The sequence below is a fragment of the Erithacus rubecula genome, assembly GCF_903797595.1.
Source record: "Erithacus rubecula genome assembly, contig: SUPER_Z_unloc_2, whole genome shotgun sequence".
Classification (NCBI taxonomy): domain Eukaryota; kingdom Metazoa; phylum Chordata; class Aves; order Passeriformes; family Muscicapidae; genus Erithacus; species Erithacus rubecula.
Window position 1 is genome coordinate 12,182,852 of NW_027635860.1, and position 20,094 is coordinate 12,202,945.

The following is a 20,094-nucleotide window of genomic DNA, read 5'->3' on the forward strand; positions in this document are numbered from 1 at the left end:
GTTAATAATTGAAGCCAATAAGCAGTTATATAAATAAAAAGCTAAAGCTTGAAAAACTGAACTAGTGCAAAGGTACATTAGTGGAACTTCATATAAAAGAACTGCTTGTGTCCCTCAGACTACCATTCAGGGATGATAGCTGAAATAATTTCTGCATAGTATCTAACCTAGCCCCTGGAAGAGCACTGGCTGGCTGATTTCTGAGGACAACGCAGGTTGGTATCTACAGTTACATAACTTCATAGATCACTCATTAATAAATAATAACAGACTCATTTATAATACTCTGATTCAGCAATATCTGCTGATAAAGGAATTAATAATACATAGAACTGCTAGATTAATCTTAGAAATCTAGTACTTGCTGAGAATTTTAGGGAAATGTTAGCAGATGAGAGGTAACATTCAGACCAAAAGATTTTAGTTAGGTACATTTCTGCACATAAAGAATCACAAAATCAACTTCACACAGAAGAAATGCAAATAGATTTGTCCCCAAAGGGCTTTCTTAGAATACTTTTTTACAATAAGCATTTTTATTAAGGAGTGGTATTGCAGCATTAGGGCTACTGAAATTTGTGTGCACTTCTGTCTGAGTACACAGAGCAGTATTGCATGAAAGCCAAATTTGTATGCAATGGTCAAAGAAAAGAATTTATAGTCATTGTGGGTATCCATAATGATGGATTTGGAAAACACTTTATGTTCCTATTTCTCTAATGTTTTACTAAAAAATCCAATATATACACACTTTGTGTTATAAACAAAACATTTTCATACAGTCTTTTTCTTCTCTAAGTTGCATTTTGCCTTCTCAAGTGAGTGTCTTATAAAAAGTGTACTTTGATTTTTTTTTTCTCCTAATAGTTGAATGAATTATATTCTCAGGTGGCCCAATTATAACTGTTGCCTGCAGCCATAACAAAATTAAAGATTTCTGGAAACGTTTTGTGTGAAGTGCACTTGATCAGCTAAGGCAGACATATTCCACTGAGTTTCAGTGGCTGCCCTTATGCCCAGGGGCAGAACCCTTGTTTAGGACTTTAACAAAATAACAGCACTACCAATATTAGCACAATATCCTCTAGTCCAAATGAAGTCTCTTACGACTTGAGAAAAGAATGTATTTTTACTCAGAGGATGCTGTTATTGAAAAAAAAAAAGAAGAAAAACAATCACATATACACACACATACAAACACTGTATTTGCAGACTCATAAAGAGTGAAATCAGCAAAGTATAGTCTGATGTCTTATTATTATCGTGACATTTGACAACTTAATTATGTTAAACCTTAGCAATTAATTACCCATTTATATTTGTAATGGGAAAGGAGTAGGTAAACAGAAATATCTGCAACCTTTTCTGCCATGTGAATTGAAATAAGTGGAATACACAAATCCTCTAATATTCCTTGGCAGCACTTCTGGAAGGACTTCAGAAAGGGTGGCAAGGTTGCTTGTGGAGTATACCTACTTTACAGTTCTTGTTTAAATCCCACCTGAAAAGAATGAAACTTATTGTTGTGGCCTTTTTCTCATGTGAGTGCTATTGCCTCAAACTGCCAGTCTACTGCAAACTAGCAACACCCATTTCAGATCTCTGTGAGTATGCAGAGTTTTCTGCAGCACACTACTTTTTTATTGAAGTGGTGTAAGTAACAAAAGTTTCACTCTCAATTCTCTTTGCTTATTGTGAGGGTTTATTTTTCTATTAAATCAGAGAAACCATTTTAAAGGAGCTCTTCAGTTTGGCTGGTTACTTGGTTAGTTAATTCTGCACATTTCATCATATGAACTTATAGACTCCACCTATATAATATTTTCAGATAAAAAAATTGCCAGTATAATACACATTTCAGAATCTTTGTCCTAAAAATTGCAGTTAATAAAGACCCAGATGCAGTAAAATGACAGTGGTAATTTATATAGTGATAAATATTCTTTCAGAGATTACTTTCTGCCTGTTGAATTAATAACACTGAATATTTTCCTTCCTATTTGACTACATTAACAATAATTTGAGCACATTACTGTAGTACCTGTCAAAATGATGGCATGTAAAACTAACAGCAGTATTTCTCAAAATTGTTTGAGAAATATTTCTCAGAAGTTGCTAGCTGGCAAAAATAAGTGGAAGTTCCAGGGAGAAATACTTCTAAAATAATTTCTCCCTTTTAAAATTTTTATTTATAAAAATGCTGACTAGTTCACATTGCATTCTTTTTTAATAGTTTGCCTTATGATGATTCTGAACTGTTGATCAGAACCTGAGGGTCCATCTTTCTACTGGAGAATGACATGGTCAGGTGAGTGCTTTTTAAAAACAAGTTTGTTTTAAAACAAATTTCATTAACTCTGGAAAATTCCATCTTCAGCCCAGTGCCATGGAACTATCAGAGGTATCAGCTTGAAAGATAAAAATCTTTTAACAAAGAAACATTTAAACTAGGAGACCAGAATCTTTAGCTTGTACAATTTTTTCTTTTAATGTGTTTTAGCAGATGCTTTCGTTTACTCACAAATGGATCTGTTATTCTGGTTAGCTAGAGGAAAAAAGCCAAAAGCAGTATTGTTCAGACTTTTTAAATTGTTGTATTGAAAACCAAGGTGAAATAAATCCTATTCTTCTTTTGTTGTGGGATAGCTATGGTTTCCTTCTAATGGGATTCATAGATCTCATGAATCTAAAAATCTTCATTATTCATAGAGAGATGTATCAATTGCAGCTCCTACAATATACATTTAAAAATTTAAAGAATACAGCAATTCCTTTTTAATATGCAGCAACGTACTTGAACAAATTATAGTAATTTAAAAGAAAAAAAGGGCTACAGAATTTTTCTTTAAGAGAAGGATTGGATATTTTCATTCCTCTTCAAATCACAAAACCATAATTTCAAATCTCAAAATGAACCCCTTGTAATATAAAAGAAGAAATGGTAGCAATTTGGCAGGTTTTCTGATCAGGCTAATGATAGCATTTTCTGAAAGTGGAAGGCAAATTGCTGTGATAATTATATTAAAACAAGCCATGGTTCCGTATTCCCACTATTCTGCCATTGATTAAGAACAGTTTAGCTCAAAAGTATATTTGAAACTGTAAGATGTGTCTCTAGAACCGAGGATATATAAAAAGAGCTAATGCACTTACCTTCAGTCGCAGACCAGCTATGTAAATTAAAAGCTTGTGAGTGATGGATAAAAATGTTTCTCTTAAACAACAGGGGTTGCATTCCTCTTGGCAAATGATTTGCAAACTTCATTGAATGTGTATTTACAAATATTTGCAAAACAGGTTTTGCAGAAGGATAAAATGAAAAATCATATAAAAAATCCACATATTGTCTAAAAATCTTATTCTTACTTAAAATGCAAATGATTTCTTAACTGATCATTTTTATTTTCAGGGATTATCTATTTTTCTTCCTCTCTCTGGTAAGATAAAATAATTTGTCATTTTGTCAGTGGTACTGACCACCAACTTCTATTATCTCAGCAAAACTAGAACAGGAAATACATGCTACAATTTATCTGGGAAAGTAATCTGGAATAAGCTACAGGCTTTCAAAAGTATTTTCATGAAAAGCAACCATGTCTTTTTTGAGAAATTAATCTCAAAAAATAGCAAGAAAAAAGCAAGACAAAAAATAGCAAGAAAAAAAGAAGAAAGCAAGGAATAAAGCCAACATGATTTATTAACTAAGTTGTGTATCCTTTCACAGCCAACTTTGTTGAACTCACTTTATTTCATTCACACAGAATGGTGAATATTGAATTTTGTGGCCTCTGTTTTCAGTGTCATTTTTCTGCCTATTTTCCCAAGAAATGTCTCCTGCATTTACATGGGATCACTGCTGATAACCACTACAAATTGTACCACAGTTATAAGAAAAGGATCTTGAAATACAAAAATTATGTGTGAGAAAAGTTGAAGGAAGTTTATTGTAACATATTGTTCCGCCAGTCAAGCCAGCACCCAGAAAAAAAAACCCAAAACAACCCAACAAATTTCTCAGTTGATACCCAGGCATTGAAACCCTATTTCTCAGTTGATACCTAGGCATTTTCCCCAAGGGTAAAGATTTCAAGCTGCAACTATTTAAAGCTGTTTCACTTCTTTTGAGAGCACAAGAAAGAAGTGTTATAAAGACATATTTCAAATGCATTCTAGCAATAAATTGTATAGAGAACATCACCCTTTTCCTTTATTTTTTTAAAAATATGAAATACAAATTAATTAAGTCATTAACTAGAAGAAGTAAATAGGTTCTAGATCAGTTTGATGGTAAGAATGTACAGTTCACGGTGCTCAGAAAGAAAAGCCTCAAATGTGCATTTAAATCTGTTATTCTGATGTAGGCATCATTTTATGCCCTTAGGATGCAAGTAAAGCTCTTAGGAATTCTGATGTCAGTGTTTGTGGGAGGAAAGAAAGCATCCTGTAACTGCCCACACCTTTCTCAAAGTACTTAAAGTAATTAAAGGAAAGGTTCAATTATCTTTAAAATATCCCGTTTCCTAAGCTGTGATAAAAAATACAGAGCTACAATTAAAATTTGGTTGGAAGAACAGATAGTCATGTCCTCTTTCTGCTGTGGGGAACTAATCTGAAGTGAATTTAATATAACACCTTGCTGTGCTTTTCTTGGTGTTTATCAGGGTGACAAACCAAGAGCTGCTGTGCCCCCTGAGCAGCACCAACCCACCATGTGCTCCCACACAGCCACATCAATCCTAAAACACAAGCTTGGGCTGCAGCCCCCAGCAGCACAGCACTCCTCTGTGCAGAGCACAGGGAGGTTGTGGTTCCACCCTGCTCCCAGAGCACTGTGAAGGGCTGACACGAAGGAACAAGCCTGACTCGCTGCCCCTGTGTGCAGCAAACACAGGCAGCACCCCTGGATTGCAAACCAGAAATGCCTTCTCTTTCATGCCCTTTCCAATTACAAACCTCTAAAACCCTGCTTAGGCCTCAAATAACTATTGATTTTATCTGTTACTGCTTTCAAAAGAAACTCAGAATGACAACATTTTCTTTCTATGGAACTCATGACTTGTGCTGTCCTGAGTGCAGTCCTGAGTGCTGCCTGGTGCCTGCACAGACAAACACATGCCCATGTACACAAAAATTTATTTGCATAAGTTGATATCCTGTCCTCTGAGAGAGATAAGAAGGGGAATGGGCCTACCTGCTTTAAGTACCTGTTCATATTGGTATGCAGACAAGTGGGGAATTCTGTCCAGAACATAGGTATTTAAAAACATTTAGAGTCTACTGTAGATTGCTTTCACACTTCAGGAGGTCTGGATGATCTCTCAGATGTATCCCATCTGATACAGAAAAGTTGCAACTGAAATATAAGCTCTCTTTATGATGATCTCATGGTAAAGTCAGCATTTTTTATGACATTTCTCAACAATATCATCTATTTCAAGGCAAAGACCATATTGCTTCTGTGGTGTGCATGTTAGCTAGTAGGAAAAATGATAAAAAGAAAGGTCAGGGCAATAGCAGTTTGATGAAAAATGAATAATTTGATTATTTTCATGGTGTGGATCAATAATGCTCTGCATCTACTGAAACACATTGCCTGGAGGCACTTGGATAATCAATGGCATAAAACAGAGACTGCCTTTACCCAGGCTTGCAGCCTCTCTTGATCTTTCTGGGGAGGACCCTTGACGCCTCTAATTTATGTCAAGTGCGTATCAAAGAAATTCCAAAGAGTCTGGCTCATAAAGACTATTTTAGTGGTACCCATTTGAAGTCTACTTACATATGTTCCTTATGTAACCATGTTTAAGTACTTCCCTTCCAAATGCCTGGGAATTCTTAGAAAGGCATAAAAGCTACCTGGTAGTAGCATAACAGTTCCTCAGAAAAGGGGAGTCTGGTTAGAAGAGACAAGACTTCTAACCCTCACTTCAAGCTGACAACAGCAGAAAGACAAGAATTTTGGTCAACAGGAAGTGTAAATAAACCCTTCTGCACCACCCAAGAATTCTCTTTAATGATGAGCTGGACACTGACATTTTTAATTTAATAGAGCAGCCATTGGAAAAAATTAGTTCTGCATGATACTGGGGAGATACAGTTGAGAACACAGTTTTGTTCAGTAATTTCTCTGTTCATTTGCAGTGGAAAAAGGGAGTTGGCATCTTCTAGCTGCCAAAAATCCCCTAAGTCAAAGATACTCGCTCCATTCTGTCTGTGTAGCTATTCTTCCCATCAAGTCTTTGAAAACAAGAAAATAATTCCTAGTGGAAATCCCACTACTACCCTGCTCACTGTAACAACATTTACAAATTTTTTAACATCTTTTAGCTACCATACTTTGAATACTTGCAGATGCACACACACAACAGTACTTTTCGATCTTCCCTGAAGCTTTCTTAAATAATGTTTAATTTTTTTTTTCCTTTTAGCATTTGACTTTCATAACACAGAAGATGTATACTCCTCTAAAGAACTGGAAAAGCATTTACCAGCAATTAGAGGAACACAGACTGTAGTACATGTCTACAAAAACTACATATAGTTTAACTTATGAGGCTATAAAGCTTGTTTTCAACATCAAGATCATTGATTTTCTATAGAAGATGAAGACAGGACAAAATTATTGCACTTATTAGATCTTTGTTGATTGTTCAACAATAGCTAAATTCACAAAATAAATACAAGTGCAGAAGTGGTTAGATGATTCTGGGTCAGGCCTAATTCCCAAGGTTAAGTTAGCCTTTTAACATTCTCTAAGTACATAATCTTAGCACAATCCATCAAAAAGATTCACACACTCTTTTTGTCTGTTGGCTCTTATAAAACACTAATGTTTAGGAGATTAAGTGGACTCAGCTTTGATAGACAGAGCAATTCTTCCAAAGTGCTCTGCCTCCTCACAAACTGGAAACTGCCTAAGGCTGGCTTTGCAAAATGCTATTGCTAACTTTACCACTGACCTGGACACTATTATTCCTTGCCATTTGAAATACTGGGTTTTGTCACTGTCTTCAATAGTGCACTGTGTGAAGGATGCAGGGTAGTGGTTTGGAGCACAAAGTTTCTTAGATTAAAACCTGTTTTTTGATAAAGTGTATCCAGTAAGAAATCCACAAGCTTGAGAGATGCTTATGATAGGCATCACAAACTGGACATATTGATGATGGCTGAAAAGAAATAATCCCTGCAGGGTTATGTGAAGACTTGAGGCCAGAGATTTTGGACTCCCAGATTTTGGACTTCTGCTGTTCCCAGCCTCTTGATCTCTCTTCTGAACAGGAACATAATTTCTGAAGGCCATATACAGTGTAAAGTGGAGATGGACTCTCTTTTCTTCTAATGATAAATGCTAAAACTTATAGACATTCTTATCATACTCCAAGCATAAAGCTACATAGTAAGAAACTCAGTATTTTTTTCTCTTTTTAGCATTATGGTTATATTAAAATCTTTGTCCATTTTCAAAACCATGATATATGATCAAGAGCAGATACATAGAAAATCACTAAATCACTCTTGAAGTAATACTAAAGATTTTTTTTCCTTTCTTTTTAAGAAACAAAGTAGTCTGTCACAGTTTTGACGACACACCAGCCACTTTCATTCAAAAATATTTAAAACTGTCAGAGGGCTGACTTTACAAAAAACTTTTGTGAGCACCACAGGCTGCGAGTGTAACCTCCAGGTAAATTTAAAAACCTACATCAGCAAACACTTAAAATGCTCCTTCTAGTCCTCTATGTGCCTTTTGAGCTGCATATATGAACACAGCACACCAGAACAGTTGCCACAGTAGTGAATACTAAACATTTTTGTTCAGAAAAACATAAATCCTGCTGCCTCCCTCACACTCACACAGGAACACTCTCACACTCAGAATCCAGCAGCAGCTCAGGTAAAGGCTCCTTACCTGATCACATCTCATCAGTCCCAAGTATCTGAGGGATTTGCTGCGCTGAGCAATCTGGGTGGCTCCACGATCTGTGATCTCTTTGCACCACCCGACATCCACCGTCTCTATTGTCCTGCTGTACTTCCCAATGGCTATCAGAGCTGAAAAGACATTAAAGGCATGAAATACACACCTCTGCAAATGGCAACCTCAGCTCCATGCACACACTGAATAGTGCTGAAATTGTTTTGAGAAGCAGCTGTTATGCACTTCATAAATGTGATTATATTTTATAATTCTGAACTACGTAAAAGCTGTCTCTTCAACCTAGAAATACATGCATGTGCAAACACGTACAAACACACTGATAAACATATTTGCCTATATATTTTTCTATCAATTATTTTAATTACTTTTTCCAAAGAGTCAGGGATCAATTAATGAAATTGAAATAACTACAGCATAAAACCAATTTTATCTAACTTTTTAGAGAAACTAACTGGCTTTATACTACTAACACATTTTTTTTTCTAGGAAAATAATACTACAAAGACAGCACTGAGATTAACAGGATATTTTGTGAGTCAATAAAACACTGTTTGAGAAAACCCTACAGGAAATCTCATGTCATACATTCTATAATGATATTATAAAATTGCATTTTTTTTTATTGTTCATATTGATGAAGTAAGAACAATAGCTTTCTTCACAAACACTTTTCCAGTAAAAAACAAAGAAAGAGTTTAAAAGGTCATAAGGAATTAAAATAAAAATTTTAACCTTTATGAAAGGAAAAGAAAGAGGATCTGGAAATTCTGAATGGGCTGAAAAATGGTATGTAGGCAAAACCACAAGGGATCTGAACCAGCTGGGAAGGTTTTGTCATGACATGACAATGACACAAAAGATACAAATCACTGGCACCCTGGTCACCATGGACTACAGCACTTTTCAGAAATATGGACTCAGGAAGTCAAGCTGGGATTTATTAACAGAAATTTTTGCAGCTAAAAATCCCAGTTTAAGAAAAAAGGCCAAGGTTTCTGGTGTAGAAACCCCCCTGCATATCAAGGGGTAGAATGTTCACAGTTGAAGGAGTGTAATGTGTGTATCTTTGAAGAGTTGATTTTTCAGCAGCTGTGGGCTTTTCTATTCATTCCAAATTCCCAAATGTCAGGGGCAAAAAAAAAAAAAAGAGGAATTACAAAGAGCTGGTAATCAGCATGTAACTGAGATCTAGAAGAAGAGGAAAAGAAACTGCCTCACCTTCCAATGGTTCAGCAAAGAACTGTATTGATGGTGTACCGCAGTGAAGGTATTTGGATTATTTAAAAATATCTAAGTGGACTTGATTAGCAAACAGAATATGCCCAAAGAGGCCAGAGACATTTTCAGAAGCTGGAAAGGGAAGTAGTGCATTCTATTTTTCTTGCAGCAGTTTTCCAAGGACAATATTAACTGAATTTGTTACATATTGAATGTATGATAAAAGCACCACGGTTTATATTTGTAGGACAATATAAACTTCTTGGTTTCTTTCTAGCACATATCTGGAAAACAAGTCCTAATTTTGCAAAATATAAATATGTATAACAGAAAATAACCTTTGTACCCTTTTCTTAGACACCTTTTAGAATATCACTATAATAAAAATTATGGATAGTCAGAAACTTTCTGCATATATTTTTCACTAGGGAAAAAAATACAGTAATTAGAGATCATTTTAACTCCACACAAAATGTTGTAGTCTTCATGTAGTGCAAAAATGCTGAAAGCCTTCCACTACATCAGAATAATGCAAGTTCATTTGAATATTTTGCCATTGTTTGTAAAGTTGCAACCATATTTTGTGATTTTCAGTGCTTCATGTGAAACTGACAAAGAGAAGAAAATCAACAGAGAATACTTTCATAGAATTGCCATTAAAGACCATTAGAAGATACTGATAAAATCTGTCCCCAGATTAGCAGACATCTCTCTAGAAAACCAAATATTTTGACAAGACTGTACATTGTTATACTGAAGTCATATGTTACCACAGTTCACCTATCAAACACAGCAGGTATGCCATTTGGAAATTCCAGTGATCATATTTTCCAGAAATTTCCGTATGAACAACTGCATCCTCACAAGAACACTCTGGGTTAGAGAAAAGACACACTATTCAGTTTCTACCAGCATTCAGCAGTGGGAGATAAAGAAAGGCCATGAGAACTGGTGAAAATGCAACAATACTTCTTCAGAACACTTTCCTCACCAAAAAAATGTGGCCAGGGATTTTCTAAACTGGGGTTTATGCCTCTGTACTCTCATAGGTTCACCCAATTAGTCCTGTAGCCCACAAAACACAACATCCACAACATCCTGTGGCAAAGCAATCGTGCAGTTCAGGAGTTTCCCCTCTCTTAAAAATCACCACCCCTTGTGGGAAATGCTTCCTGGAAATCCCAACAGACTGTATCACTCAGGTCTTCTTTATTGCTTCCTGACTTCTCCCAGGTACTGAAGCACAACCTCTCTTAACAAAAGCTGTGTCAACTGTTCCTGGATACGTTGTATTAATTCACATGTTCACTAACTGCATTCCAATACTATAACTAACTCTCCTCATACAGACACCAGTTTTATCAGCTAATATTTTCTGATCCTCCCTGAAACATTTTTTTTAAATACTTCTGCAAGGCAATGCTGTGGTAGTCAGGTGGGTTTAAGTGAAGGAGCTGTTAGGAGCTTGGCTATTTCATCCTCAAGTTGTTTTACTGAGTACACACACTTCTCTGGCTTGAATGAGCAAAACACTTCAAGCCACAAGTTTCAGCTAAGAAAATGTTTGCATTACTCAACAGCTTTTCTTTCTCTCTGCATTTGCCTAAAATAATCAGAATACACTGCTATTCTTCAAAAGCCTGGCAGCAATTTAACAAGCAAATACAGCAAAACCCTTACAAAACTAAGTTTGGATTCTGTGACTTGAGAACTTGTAGCACAATCAGCAGTGAATAGTCAAAAGCGTGTTTCAACACTAATGACAGCCAGGCTTAAGAACATGGTCAGCAATCAAAGGGAAGAACCTGACACACTGAAATTAAGTAGAGAAAGATACACAAAAATTCTCCATGTAGTTTGAAGATGTTGGCTTTGACATATGAACCTCTCTCTCTCTTTTTTTTTAATATTTAACAAGGCATCCCATTTTTTTTTCTCCTTTTTATACTCCAATTTATTTTGGCAAAAGCAAGATATCATATTTCTTTTTCAAGTGCTAGGTTTGTGGAATGGAAATCAACTGATGTACAGCTCCTACTCTGCAGAAGATAAAGTGTAATGTCTCCATCTGGAATTGGAAAATCACCCCTACAGCCTTGAGCTGTATCAAGCAAAACTATTCCCTGGTTGTAATGGTATTTGGTTGTAGCTGAGAATTGAAAGAATCAGGTTTGCAGCAAACAGAAACATCTTTTAGATGATCAGCTGGAATAGGAGAGAAAACCAGACAAATTCTGTCCTTAGTGCACTAGAACTAAGACCAAACTGTAATTTAACCTCCCTTTATTTTAAACTGGTTAAGTAAAACTGACACATGTAAATGCATCTGCTAGCACAGACAGAAATGTCTGTCAGGGGAAAGGTCCCTGTTCAGCTGTGAAACCACTGGCTGCTATGTGGGTGCTGTCATCAACTCTAAGGCTGTTACAACAGGAAAAATAACATACATATCTTTGGTACAAGCAACTTATATCTGGCCTACTCTCAATTTAATTTGAAGTTATTTTTATATCTGGAAACAAATACCTCAGGTTTTGCATAATATTACCAAATATTGCAGTTTAGAAATCTGGTGTATTGAACAACATTATGTCCAATTAAAAATATTTTTTAATGACATGTACCTACCACACTGTAGAGGGCTACACGCACCAGAAAGTACTTCATCAATGAATCCTATTTCAATTTAACTGAAAACAAATCTCTGTAAGGCTTAACTGTGTTGCTGTTTTCTTCCTGTTATTACATAAAATGCAAATCTATAAGGCATTGCATTTGGTCAGCCTTTAGTGAGGCCTGGACAAAAATGATTTTAAAAATTAATTATGATTGATATCATCCTTATACAAGAGAATTATAGACATACATGCATTAAAGCAAGAATAATTTTTGCATTTATTTATTTCTTTTTTTTTAATTTATTAAATGTCAAAAGCACTTAAATGTGCAAGAATTAGAATTTTAAATTCCCAATCTCTCTAAGGGTTTTAAACAGAGCAGAAATCAATTAGTCAACCAAGGATTACCAAGAAATAGTCTTCTTTCAGAACTTTCCATTATATTTTTATTTTTATATGCACACATCATGCAATATATAGATATAATAATTATTTATCTACTAATACCTATATAAAAAGCAAATAAAAAGAACTTATTATATTATCTTTTAATTTATTTTATATCCAAAAGCTTTTAAGGTGGTTTTGACAGTTCTCTACAAACTCCCGGGGAGCCTAATTTACAAAAAAAAACTTTAGAATTTTAGGAGACTTAAAACTGCAATAAGCAGATGTAATAAAAATAAAATTATCAAAGAAACCAAAACATTCAGGTGTTTAAAAAATGTTGTAACAGTCCAGTTTGAAATAATCTTCTGCTGCTGTTGGCATTACCAAGTTACTCTCATTTGCCTGAGTTATGTAAAATACAAGTGAACAAAACTGGAGAGAGACGAAAATGTTCTAGAAGACAGACCAAAAATAGACAACATGTTGTTTTATTGAATTAGAAACATAAGAGAAAAATAATAATCATGCAGGCAAATTATAAGCATCTGAATGCACCAAAGTTTTATCAGTTTTACCATATCAAAAATTATTTTGATATTTAATTTCCAGTGATTTGTGGAAAAGAACCAGAAAATTAACATGCAATTACAAACACTTGGCAATTATAAAATACTGTTGAATATAGAGAATACACTGCCAACTGACTTTAATATATTATTCTATTTACAAATGAAAACCTTCACAGGTCCCTACAGTATAGATTAATATTGTTTATTCATAGAAAAGGCTTTTCCTTACAAATGCATGCCTATAAAAACTTGTATTAGGGCATCTGAATTTTATTCTCCAGAGAAAATCTTGATGCCATAAGAAAACAGCTCAATAATTTTCCCCATGATACTAACTGTGCATGTTTAGCCCCTGCACTGATGAGGTTGGTGGTCATCTGCCATGAAAATTACACTAGTCCTGCAGTTTTGCTAATCTGCTATGTGCAGAGAGGCAGTACATGCCTAATTCCATTTTCATGTGTCAAAAGGTGTTTAGCTGCTGCAACTGTGCAGAGCAGTTGAAGAAATCCCTGCTTGAGTTCTCCGTTACCTTGCTCATCCAGCAGAGGAATCATAGCTCACAACTCATATTGCTTCTGCCTCAAATGAAAGACTCACTGCCTGATCCAATTTTTTTATGCAATAGATTTATTTCTGTTTAGAAATTGTAAGGGTATTTTGATGACTAAGTGAATGTTTGTTCATCATCTCCTGACACAAATCATGCATGAAGCACTGTAGTTCATCTTGCAGCAAATAAACGCTACCACGGATGTATCAGCCCAAAACTCCAGTTTGTGCTGGTTTCCTGGTAAAAACTCTAATTCTGCTCAAGCTTTTGCACATCCAGTTGACAGGTAGTATTACATGGTTTTTAATTCCTTTATAATCAAGACTTCCCTTAACAGCTACATTTCAGTGCCACCAGGAAATAGCAAAGCAAGAGAGACAGAATCTGTACAAAAACTGGCCTTCTACCAGGAAACTCAGCCAATTCCATTTACAGTCATGCACTTAAGTACATTCCTGGTTTTCACTGCAATTCCCTTGAAATTAAAGTAAAAACATAACAGGACATAGCCCTGAACTTCACTGTTCTCATAATCAAATGTCAATCTTTATTCCCTAACTAAATTCCCATACAGTACATCCATGTAAGAGACATTTAGGGTAGCAAGCAAATCCTTTCCCTATGGTACAGAAGTGATGCAAAAAGCAGATTGGTCAGTGTTTATTTCAAAAATATTTTACACTAACTGGCATTTCAATATTTATAGCAAGTGCACACAATACACAATGCCCAGTAAGGTATGTGAACAAGTGAATATTTCTTCTTTGGTAAATCCTAGAGATGTTTAGAAACAAAGTTGCTCAACCTCAAAAGTCTTCCCAGTGGAATGCTGTATCATATCTCAGCATGGCTAACTTGCAGTTTAACACACTTTGGTGTATTTAGTTTTAACCCTGTCTTCATCTGCCTCAGGCTGCTTGAGGTCTCCTGTGATAATTTTACTGTTGAATATTTGTGCCTAAGTGGCTTGGGCAACATTTCTTGAGAATGAAGGATGGGACTGCAATAAAATGCAGAAAGATAAAGTAGCATGACCACAATGGGAAACCAATCTGCCTCAAGGAAATGAAAAGGAGACATACTGTACCCCTTGAGCAACTCTTTTTTTTTTTTTCTCTAAGAGCCTAGAAAATCTGGTTAAATGTCTCTGAAATAATATTTTGACCTTACTTTGGGAGTATGGTGGCAAACCACTCAACTGGTGATATTACTGTAAGTTTTTATAAAAAAAAAAAAGCTGTTTGAAAATGGTAACACATAAATTTATGCATTCCTGGTTTAAGTTTGAAAATAGAATCTCACTGTGTAAAGTATTTGCTACCTAAAGGACGGTAAGGAAAATCTCTGGAGGCAAGAAAGTCTCAAAGACTGAAAAGATCTCATGTGAGAGGAAAGATGGCAGACATCTCTCATGAAAAAGCAGCATTTCATTTTTTTATATAAAATATATTTAATACAGGTAAATATCTTTTCTTTGAGACTTACAAAAAAAATTGGTACATAGTTACTTGGATGTGGTCTGGTTGTGGTATTTAGTTAGCATTAAGTTGGTACAGTACCCAATTGCTGTACCCAATGCCAACTTAATTAATGTACAAAGAGAACAGGCAATTGCTAACCTATTTTAATCCTAGATAAAACTCCATAAAACACATGGCACTTAGGCCTATGATTTCCCAGGTAAAGTTAAGATTATTGCTTGCTTTATTTCTTTATCTTGGCTATTTGATAAGACTGAAAGTATGTACAAATCATAAACATTTGTAAAAAGGTTACTACTTGTTGTTCTATGATGTAAAAAAACCTTTGTCCTAAATTAGAAATTAAATTGAAAATTGAGAAAAGAATGATCTTTAAAAATTATTGTTAATGTTACAACTATTATGTTGCTACCTGTTACCTGTAATTACCTGTAATGTTACCTGTTACCCCAGAAGTCCATACTAAGAACAAAGCTAACATATGGACAGTCATAGAAAAAGGTTTGTTATGTTTTATACACAACAAGAAAAAAACCCAACATTGACAACAACGCATTAATCATAAATATATCTGCAGTCTAAATTAAATCTATTAATCCAGAACATAAGCTCTATGACTTTTCAGCCATTTCAGTGTCTTTTGCTCAATGCATACCAACAGCAAAAACCAAATCAAACAAAGCACACCCCCACCCAAATTTTCAGTACATATATGCAAAGGGACCTTAGGATTGCAAACTGAAAGGTATGCAGCATATATATTTCTGTCCTAACTGCAGACCTCTTATAAAAATATTTTAAAACAACCACTTAAAAAATGGATTGCAAAAGTGGTTGGAGTTGCTGCTTTTAACCCCAAGGTCTTAAGATAAAATAGCCCCTATAGACCAAGCTGTGATACACCAGCTCAATTTTCACTTTCTTGGGGACTCTAAAATATAACTCATTTACTTTGCGTCATTTTGCAGTGAAGTTATTTCTATCATTGTCACACACACAGCCTGATTATCAGCGCAAGGCAGTAAGCCTGGCTTCAATCCCCATGAAAATCATGGAGCCAATTTTCCTGGAAGCCACATCTTAAGAACAGAAAGATGGCTGGGAACAGGCAGCACTGATGTAGCAAGTACAAACCAAGCCTTGTCAATTTGATTACTTTTGTCATGAGGCAACTGACTCAGAGGACAGGAATATGTAAATAATTGCTTTTTGGTGGTTTTTCTTCTTCTTCTTTTTTTTTTTTTTTTTTTTTTTTTTTTTTTTTTTTTTTTTTTTTTTTTTTTTTTTTTTACATCTGAAGAGTACTGATAAGTGGTGCTATGGACTTTTAAACATCCAGTCTACAGACAGAAACTTTGTTTTTGGGTCATGTTAACAAAGACACCAAAAATTAATGGAACCCCTTTAATCAGGAACCAGGAAATTTTAATATTCTCTTTTTGAAACAAATAATGTGGCTTGGGTGCATTTAAACAACACGTACCTAACCTCTGAGACCTGCAACTCCAAGCCACTGTTGTATGCAGAAGCTTAGTAGCATTCACATACAACAGCCACTATTGAAAAGCCAGGTCTAGAGACATAGGAAAGAAACAACCTGTTTTGAAATCCTGAATTGTTTGGATACCTGGTGCGTGCAGTGCTCCTAAACTTCTGTGAATGGTTCTAAAAAGCCATACCTTAGATTACTCCAGGAGCTACAGATACAGTCACAGAAGGCAGAACATCAAATACAGACAGACGTAAAGATCACTGAATCTTTCTCTGGAATAGTTTAAGTTGACAAACTGATAGAAGCTAGACAAATAACTTTGTACCACTTACTAAAGATATATTAATTAATATTCAATTTTAGGCTATTAGATAATAATATGAGTATAATTGTATATATGTAATATATACACGTATATAATTCAAAATACTACAATCACTAAAGTTTGTCAAGTGCAAATTTCACAGAAAAAATAAGGTACTCTTTGTCAAAAAAGAAGAATTTTACTTCAGCTGTTAGTCATATGGGATTGTAAGGGAGGAGGTAGAGCCTGAAGATGCTTTCCCAGAGAGGGAATTTAACGGTTTAACTGGTTCAATTGTGAGATCAGGCAAGATTAGAGTGCGCCTCTTTAGAGAATGACAGAAAGTAATCCTAAATGATGTGGGAACACACCCTTTTGTACATTTAGCTTTGTCTTTCTCTCCTAAGGAATCTAGCTACTGTATTCTTGTGATTAATAAATAGTGACTTTGAAAAGCCTGCTCCATGGACTGCTGAGACAAAGGATGACATCTGTGACAGAGGTCTGTACTCATTCTGCCAAAGACAGAAAATGTTGAAAACACAGGTCCTAAGCTCAAGAACAACAGAATTATGCATTTTGCCCTTTTAAAGAGGAGTCATAAATTCACCAATTTGAAAGGGTACACATCAAAAAGATTAAAAGACTGAAGGATGAAGAACATCTAATAAATGCATGACAGCATGTTACTTCTGTCACGCACTAAAGAATTTCACACTGTTTGATGGTAGAACAATAACTACTTAAATCATGATTCAGTGTAACAACTCCTAAGTTTTGATAAGCTTAGCAGCAAGTAGAGCACAATAGACACAATTTTAGTACATAAAATTGAATCAAATTGAGACAAAAGAGGCAAATAAATACTTACTAGAGGATAAAAACTGTTTACAAAGAGAGAATTTTATGTACACAATCTAAAAGTGGAAGAAAATGGCTATTGAAGGTTAGAATCTCATTGTTTAACACCTGATGTATAACTGTTCTATACCCAACAAGAGGTTAGATATTTGTTCACTGGAACACACAAAAAGTAAAAGGCAATACTTTCACAAAATGTAACAGGCAATAAAACCAAATAAATCACAGACCATGAGGTATTACACCAGACAGGCTGTTCATGCACTTCAATGAACATGCAGTACTTTTTAAATCCCAGAAACAAACCCAATGCCACTTTAAGATATTGATACAGTATCTACTGTTCTCTGCTTTAAGAATCACATATTTATTTTTCTATATTTTTAATGTAATTTTTATAAATTTTATTTTCTTATTAGCTCATCCTTATTTCAGTCTTCTTGCAATATGGTAAGTGAACACTGGAAAACTGGGGTTCATGCAAAAGAAATAGAGTTGTGTAATCTTGTGCAGTGGTATGCCTGGGAACTCAGAGCAAGGGCTTGACAGAACAGCACTGAACAGAATGAAAAAATTGCTGTGCACTTCAAGAGACTGTGTATTACGTTATCAAAAGGCAGCTATGTTTGAAAGGGCTAGGCACAACAGAAAGTGAGTGATCTTATGAAATATAACACACATGGAAAGAAATGAAGACAAAAGAAAAAAAAAATTAAAAGTGAAACAAGAAAAGATTCCTATACATATAGATGTAGAATATCTGTATAGTCCAAATAAATACATGAATATTTGATAAGATAGAATAATAAAATCTTCATTAAAACTTTTATAGCCCTGGAATATCAGTCTCTGGCGCATTATGTTTCCCCTTAAACTATTTTTCTCCTAAATAAATTACAATAATAAAAAAAAGCTTTTATCAAACATAGTAGAATGCTTTCCATGTGCACATTGTAACATTTTGGCTGTGCAGTTAACTGCTAGAAATGTGAACAAACAAACCAATGCAAACCCTCAATATATCTGATAAAGTATCACACATCCTGATTGTCAAATTTCTCTACAAAAGACCTGTGTTTAATACCAGTCCAACATTTACTTCTCATATTCTTGAGGACCACAGTTTGAAAGCTATTATTTCAAAGACAGGAGTCAAGAGGTCCCTAAAGAGAAGAAAGAAATTATTAAAATTCAGATGGCAATAGAAAAGTCAAAATTAGTCTACAACATAGTGAAGAAATGCTTAGGCTTGTATTGGAAAAGCAATCTGAAAAATAGCAGCAACAGTTGATATTACCTAGTGATGTGACTGATGCACCATTTTGGCATTTTTTACATTTTTTACATTTGGTATAGTATTAAAAAAGGAGTCTGAAAAAAGAACATTCAGACAAAGCAGTCCATGTCCACCATCACTGCTCTTTTAGTTGTTTCTTGCTTTTAGGATACTTTAATTTTGTTTGGAACATGTTCATACACTAGTTTTGCCCTCTTTCATCAACAATCAATTGTTAGCTATGTAACTAACATTAATATGACTGCTACATTTAGGAAGTTTCACTGAAGACATAGAGCTAGTCAGCCACCAGCTCAAACTCTGTGTTCAGTTTTGGGTCCCTCACTACAAGAAGGACATTGAGGAGCTGGAGGGTGTCCAGAGAAGGGCACTGAAGGTGTGGAAGGGTCTGGAGCCCAAGAATGATGGGGAGCAGCTGAGGGAGCTGGGGGTGCTCAGCCTGGAGAGAAGGAGGCTCAGGAAGGCTTTTCTGCTCTCTGCAATTCCCTGAGTGGAGACTGATGCCAGGTGGGGATCTGCCTTTTCTCCCAAGTAACAAGTAACAGGATGAGAGAAAATGGCCTCAAGCTGAGACAGGGGAAGTTTAGATTTGATCCTGGGAAAACTTCCTTCACCAAAAGTGCTGTCAATCAGCAGGGAAGGCTGCCAGGGCAGTGGCGGCATCACCATTTCTGGAGGTGGCACTCAGAGGCAGTTATGGTTAGCAGAATGGTTGAGTCAATGTTCTTGAAGGTTTTCCCCAACCTGAACAATTCTGTGGTTCTAAAGATAAAGTATATGGACAGCTCAGTTACACACAACAAAGTTCTTCCAGGAACAACAGTTTTGAAGGCAGTTATCAGCCAAGGCAATTAGAGTAACTAAAGAGTAACACATACAGTGCAAGTATAATGGCAACAATGATTCTGTTTCCTCCTTGAAGGGAGAAAAGCCGAGTTGAGCAGGAGGGGATATGAAGCTAGGATACAGCCAGGATGATATGAGCACAAGCAGTGATAGTATTTATTTTACAACCCTAAGCTTGTGCAGACTTCTTATCTAATTATGCCTGAGTACATTTCTGGATGAGTGTTTAAGGCAGCTCTGGGAATAGCATTTGCTGCTAAAGGCTTTGCAGTGATCAGCAGAAGTGCAAGCGCTCTATTTTGTGAAGGAAAATGAAACTTCACGCACAGAGAAGACTGGGCAGCCACGGAAGAAGGCAAGAAGAAGGCTAATGCAAGGTCTACATTCCCTTCCAGATGCGCTGTTATCCCCAGCAGAATCACAAAGAGGTTTGCCAAAGTAGAGTTTAAGCCATTGTAAAGATCTTACTTGTGATTTTTAAAGTTAAATAAAATAAAGTAAGATTGAAACACATGTTTTTATAAAT

The 20,094-nt window shown here is 35.5% G+C and overlaps 1 protein-coding gene across 1 annotated transcript in view; it reads right to left on the reverse strand.

Moving 5' to 3' along the window:
* Nucleotides 1–20,094, reverse strand: part of FBXL17 (F-box and leucine rich repeat protein 17) — a 266,011-nt gene that overhangs the window by 6,435 nt on the left and 239,482 nt on the right. Inside the window, exon 8 of the mRNA XM_079331057.1 lies at nucleotides 7,910–8,052. Within this exon, the coding sequence (XP_079187183.1) occupies nucleotides 7,910–8,052 (143 nt within the window). The remainder of the gene's footprint in view (nucleotides 1–7,909; nucleotides 8,053–20,094) is intronic.